The 6,887-nt window shown below is 33.4% G+C and overlaps 1 protein-coding gene across 2 annotated transcripts in view; it reads left to right on the top strand.

The window, feature by feature from the left end:
• LOC100165129 (DNA helicase MCM9) overlaps window positions 1-1,080 on the top strand; it is a 6,125-nt gene extending 5,045 nt beyond the window's left edge. For both annotated transcript variants that reach the window (XM_029491117.1, XM_029491116.1), the window contains one exon: window positions 274-1,080. In XM_029491117.1, coding sequence (XP_029346977.1) covers window positions 274-974 — 701 coding nt within the window. In that variant the 3' untranslated portion in view covers window positions 975-1,080. The remainder of the gene's footprint in view (window positions 1-273) is intronic.
• The last annotated feature ends 5,807 nt before the right edge of the window (window positions 1,081-6,887 follow it).

The raw sequence follows: 6,887 nt of genomic DNA, 5'->3' as shown, positions 1-6,887 counted from the left end.
CATTCAAAAAAGTAAAAAACTTAAAAAATTATAAGGATAAAAAATATTTAAAAATATAATTTTTTAAGAAAAACGTTGTTTTATAAGCGACTTGAAAGTATGTAAAAAAATATTTTCAAAAAAACTTACACTTTTTGAAATAATGAGTGTTGTTTGATAAAAGAATCACCCGGTATATATTTTATTACATTCTGCCCCCCCTGTCAGCATGGTCTGCGCACGCTTATGATTTTATTATTAGATAGTATTTTTAACAATGTTTTTTGTTTGTAGTGGAAACAATTTTAAAAAAGTTAGGCTTGGATGACATTCTTGAAAAGGAAATGGAGCTGTGGTGTAATACATCTTTAATACATTTATCTGACCCATCTGGCTTAAGTATAGATAATGTTAGTTCATTGAATACTCTTTCAAAAAGTTCAAAAAATAGCTTAACAAACAAAATATCAGAAACAATACAAAATATCAAAATAAAAAAACAAAAAGATTTTTACAAGTCTCAGATGCACAAAAAAGAAATAATAAAATCGACAACATCTTCTAAAATTAAGAAAATATGTGCTAAATCTCCGAAAAACTCACAAATTATGATTGATGAAGATTCTAATGATGAAGATATATTTGTCAATAGTACCAGTAAAAATATTACTAACATAACAATAAAATCACCAACCTTGCCTATAACAACTGTAACACCACCAAGGATGTCAACAAACACTTTTAATAGTCCTTGTTTAAAACGAAAAATTGACTCTTCACAAACACCATCTAGTACTAAATTAGATACAGGACAGTTGGCAAGATTAAAATTGAGTGCATATCGATGCAACAAAAAGCCAACCAGTTCCAACAGTGGTCAAGAACAATCAAATACTTTAAAATCACCAACAATCCAAAATGAACAATCTTCAAATTTGTCAAATATTTTCTCATTAGGAGATGAAGACGATTTGTCGTATTTAGATATAGATTGAATGCGTTTTAAACATTACCACATAGAATAAGGTAAAAACAATTTTAGCCTTGTCTGAAGATTATACATAATATATATTGTTATTTTGTTTTTTAACTTATACATAATATTATAATGTATTATATAATTAAATATAATATAAAACAATTGATTTGTTGTTAAAATACCTATTTTTATTACTATTAAAATTTATTTATTTTGATACTTTCTTTAATTTTTGATAATTATAAATACTCAGGATTTAGATTGAAATATAATGAACAAATTGAGACAGATCAATTTAAAATTAAGTGCTATTCATCAGATTTTTGTTCTACTTATATCTGATATGGTTTTTTTTTTGTAGTACATTGATTCATAAAATGTATAGAATATCACAGTTATGATTTATTTTAATTGATTTTGCTTATTGCTACTTTATGTATTTATATTTTATATTACATATAGGAAATTAATAAATTTAAAAAAAATTATGAATTTAATAAATTTTATAGTTACACTAATTACACATTTAAAAATATCAGTAGGTAAGTATTTCATCAAACAAAGTTTCACTATATAAGAAGATTTTTTTCTTGTACAAATTAATTTAAATAATTCAAATTTCATGGAAATTATTTTACCAAACAGCATACCGAAATAAATAGTTATTGAATTTGTGGTGTGCGTGTAAAAGCTTTTAAGCACATTTTTAAAATGGTTATACCTAATATTAGTAACCAATATATAGGTGCCTACGCCTACCTAGTTACCAAACTTCTGTACGTCTGGTTTCTACTGTCTAATGTTATGATTTAATATTAGTATTATTAACGATGGGTACAATTGTCTAAGTAACAATAGCATAATTGATCAGTGGCGTATACATGGGAGTCAGAACCCCTCCCATTGATTTTGGAGTGGATAATCTTCCATATTGTGTTTGATGTAAATTTTGAATCAATTCAAATTATATTCATTGTTCCTTATTGTTAAATATTTTACTACCTAAGTAAAAAGTTTTGAGAAGGTGGGAATTTTCCCCTACAATTTAGCTAAATGTAGTAATTTTCTTTTTTTGATCCCCCCCCCTTTCAGAAATCATGTGCTAAATGGCATAATTTTGTGGATATGACCCATCCCCCCCTGATCCGAACGTACTTAAAAATATTCAAGCACAAATCACAATAAGGTAAATTGCAAAGGGGGATTTATATTAAGTTGGTTTTGATATCTTTATTTCTTTTTAGAATTTGTATTATAATACTTTGAGAGATTTTATTCTAATGGCGAGGATCAATAGCCGTTTTTAAAACAGAAGTTAAATTATGATATAAATATTTAGAAGAAAATAAAATACTAGAAGATATTCTGCTGTACCTATATAACTGCATAGAGAACATAGATCGATGTTCAATATTCATAAAACTTCTTTAGAGATTTGCTACACTGTCTGTTTCAAAATGTGATTTGAACGAAATTGTTCTACGTTAAAACATAATAATAATATGTAGGTACCTACGTCCGAAACTTTATCAACCAATAACCGAGTAAATGGTTTAGCTTTACGTCGACCAGTAGATAGTACAGTCGAATAGGTAAGTAGGTATAGGTGCATAAAAATAATATTCAAATATAATGTTTGCATAAAAAAATTAAAAGACGGTCGTACACTCGTACCTATGGTTTTGTAATATTATTATAATGCACCTCACATCCACACGGTTTCCTACCTACCTGAGTAAGTCATGTTTACACGTTAACTTGTTTTTGCAACTATATGGCTATATCTACCTATATATTATACTATACCTATTGGCTATTAAAAAATATACTATCTACGTTTATGATCACTGTTATTAAAATATTTTTTTCATGCATTATGTCTACCATGTATCCAACAGTGTTAACACGTTGAAGGTCATCATTACTGCTATAGCATTAAAACAAATTCTGTCAATTTAGTGTCACTACCTACCTATTTTGAATTGGTCAATGCTGTATTGCTATGGCAAACGAAATGACATTCATGGGACCTATCCTATGACATAAAATACATATAGTGCGAACGTCAATGTGTTAGGTAGGTAACCCTTTAAAAAATCCAAAATTCGCCACTGCTAGTGTTATGAAGAACTATCGAGTAAGAAGTGGTAAATTTCACTAGCCTCGTTATTTATAAATCATTATTTACAAATTGATAAAAGAATAGTTCGAAATTGGAATTTAAGGTTTAGATGATCAGATAAACATGAAATATCATAATTAATAGTGGGTAGGTTGTAGGTAACTATATACGGACATACGGTATACGACATATTACGTAGGTACCTGGTACGTGGTTGATGATATGTTTTGTGTAATTGCGACTTGCTATGATTAAAAACATTAAAACTAATTTCGGCTCGAAAAATAACTACTATATATTCTATACCTCTTCATTTTTACCCCCATCGGCTATCAAATGTATAACACTGCAGTGTATTTAATATTTATGACAATATATAGTCATCAGATGTTTGGACGTAACAGCGGTGAAATCAGTTTTCACGATGAAAAATCCGCAAGAAAGTACACCACTAGGCGGTACTTACAAGTTACAACGTATGCCTACGATACTCGGAACTCAGATGCCGATATGAAACTAGTTGGATGGAACACATATTCCTATAATGGTCTTAATAATATTACTAGTCCGAATTCATCAAATACACTTTTATACCAACAAATTGTTGGCAACAGTTCACATCATTTTTCATATTATTGAAATAAGTCACCAACGTTATACTATATTAATCTCAGTGCAATAAAACGAAAGTGAGGTGGAGAAGTGCAGTTACGAGAAGACCTATAAACCCCTGTTAGATTCAGAGCGGAGGGATGAATGTATTGATTTTACAATGATGTGTGTTTTTTTCTATTCGTCATCATATTTTGCGGCAGGAAAAATAATTCAGTTTTTAACTTTGAGGGTAGTTTTGATGGCAAAAAGGATCTATAGTTAGTACTTTCAAGGGTCAAAAGTAAATTCCTAGTACCTACCTATCAAATTTTCATATAATAACTCGGAAAAACAAGAAAAAAAGCAGGCAGTGGGTAACTCTTTGCTCTACATTAGTTATCTAAAGCAGTCACTATAATGGATGTGTTAAATTTGAATTAAAATTGTATACGATGAATGATTCTGAGCGAAGACGGTCTGTCAGTCTATAAAATTACTAAGAATATTTTATATTATTATTGTAATTAAAGTAATTTATTTTACTATTAGGCATAAGTCTGTATTAATGTTTTGCACTTATGCACACAATAGGCACTATATAATATATAAAAATATTATTGCTTCCGAATAATATGTATATTATGTATTATGTTTTTTATATCCTTTCTCAACAGATGTTTTATTTTTTTTTTCGTTTACTATTATAATAATGTCATTGGTTGTATTGGTGGCGTGGAATTTCCAAATAAATTATAAAAACATTTTTACCTTTCAGTAGGTAAAAATGCATACATTTAATTTCATATTATATTTTCGTAGCTCGCAACTGACTGATACGGAAATTATATTTATTATTTGGATAGTAAGATGATGACGTAAATACACTATTCGATTTCCTTAAACTAGACAGCTGCAGTGTAGTTGTCTCTCGGTGTGAGTGATGTTCCCAATGTTAGCTGTGAGAACCACAAAACACCATCCGAAAGGCAAAAATGCGCTGACACAAAACCTTTGTTTTTTTTTTTCAAATAATAGGTACACGTCCGTCGAAAATCTTCGTAAAACGATTTCGGCTTCGACACATGCGCTACACCTAATAACTATTAGTTATTACCTTTCGATATTTCTTGAAAACAATTTCCCATACCTAATGCTTGCTTCACGTTCCTTGGGCTTGTATTTTGTACAAATTATAATGATATTTTATATTAACGGTGCGTCGGTGTATAGCCTTATTAGTTATTTAATATTTTAGTTATATAATATTATTATTATGAGTTATGAACAAAAATAAAAAATATAATGAATATTAATCCGAAAATTTTTCTTTATTAATATAAAACAATGACAAATTTTTTTTTAGCTTTAATGCGCTTTTCTGAAACTGCCACTTTTCGGCCTACGACCGCATCGACTGGACGATTTGAACAAACTGTCGTATAGAAACGCTGGTGTGAAATGTCCATTGCCGGCTTTTACAGACATACTGCACACCAAAGACGACGAGAGGATACTTTGAGGTGACGGGCTGTCGGACCAGGACGCCGCCCGGCGGCCACCGGGCCTGTTGGGAGGTTCTCGTTGGGCTGCTACGACAGCGCAGTGCACTACAACAACTTCCGGTCGACTGCGGTTCAGTGCTCTGAACGGAGCAAGAGGATGTGTGGGAGCTCGACGGCAACGATTACGGCATGCAGCGGTGGCAGCAGCCGCAGGATCAGGAAGCAGCAAGTGGACGAGTCTGGAAATCAGCCTTTGCCAAAGGACCACGATCACGGAAACGCTGCCCGCGTCCGTGTAACCGGCTCGTGTTCGTTCTGCAGCGGGAAGGCGTTCGACTGGGTGGTTCGGACTGTAGAAAGCTATTGCAGGCTGCTGATCGAGGTGCTCGTCGGACCCGGAGATGGAGGAACTTTGGTAGTGACGGTGAAACTGCAGATCGGAGGGTAAGGAGCGTGCGGTGTTGGCAGTCCAGAGAAGCGCGACGTATATGGGCTTCAAGAGTTCCGGCGAGCATAGTAAGTGGAAACTCGCCGGTTAATCGTAGGTATATGATGAAATATTATAATTTTACTGAAAATTAAAAAATTAGTCTATAATAAGTTGTAAAACTATTAGTTTAGAAATACTGTATACTTATAACTTACGTATGTTATGTTGTAATTATGTTTGGTACTATTTAATTTGGGGTTACTGTTACTGGTTAGGGTGATTTGTCGTGGCCGGCTTTTGACCGGCCTGGTTCCGGCGAGCATATTATAGTGGAAACTCGCCGGTTAATCGTATATGATGAAATATTATAATTTTACTGAAAATTAACAAATTAGTCTATAATAAGTTGTAAAACTATTAGTTCAGAAATACTGTATACCTACTTATAACTTACGTATATTATGTTGTAATTATGTTTGGAACTGTTTAATTTGGGGTTACTGGTTAGGGTGATTTGTCGTGGCCGGCTTTTGACCGGCCTGGTTCCGGCGAGCATATTAGTGGAAACTCGCCGGTTAATCGTACATGCTGAAATTATAATTTATTATATTACTGAAAACTAAAAAATTTTCACGATTTTTCGACATTATCATAATATAATATTATGGTCTATAATAAGTTGTTACGCTCTTAGTTCAAAAATACTGTATACTTATATATAACTTACGTATTTTATGATGTCGTTATATTCGGTAATATTTAATTTGAGCTAGGTTGATTTGTCACGATCCTGGTTGTAATGTAAGTAATTTGTCATGCAGTCGAATTGTTTCATATTTTCTTGTCGCGCATCTCATAGAACTGCCACGTCGCTCCTTACCCCCCTCAGTTTCACCGTCACTTCTCGTCAGTTCCTCTTTCGACCATCTCCAGCTCCGACATATATGCACCTCGATCTCCACAGCCTGGCCTTCTTGTCCGATTCACCCAGCCGCTTTCCCATAACGCCACTGCAGAACGAACCCCGTCGCCGGGCGGGCCGGTTTCCCGGACGCGGGCAGCATTTCCGTTACATATGCTTTCGGTGGTCCTTCAGAGGCTGCTGATTTCCAAACTAGTCCTGCCGATCCCGATCCTTTTTCCACGTTTGCGGCTGCTGCAAGTGCCACCGCTGCATGCCATATCTTATATTTATCTCCGCCGTCGAGCCATCCTCTTGCTCCGCCGTCTGATTCGCTTTCGGCCGTTTATGTTGTAGTGCACCTCCCCAAGCCGTCGTCG

Source organism: Acyrthosiphon pisum, chromosome A3 (genome assembly GCF_005508785.2).
Source record: "Acyrthosiphon pisum isolate AL4f chromosome A3, pea_aphid_22Mar2018_4r6ur, whole genome shotgun sequence".
In the NCBI taxonomy this organism is placed as follows: Eukaryota; Metazoa; Arthropoda; class Insecta; order Hemiptera; family Aphididae; genus Acyrthosiphon; species Acyrthosiphon pisum.
Note: the sequence above shows the minus strand (reverse complement) of the source record. Positions and strands in the feature narration are given on the sequence as shown.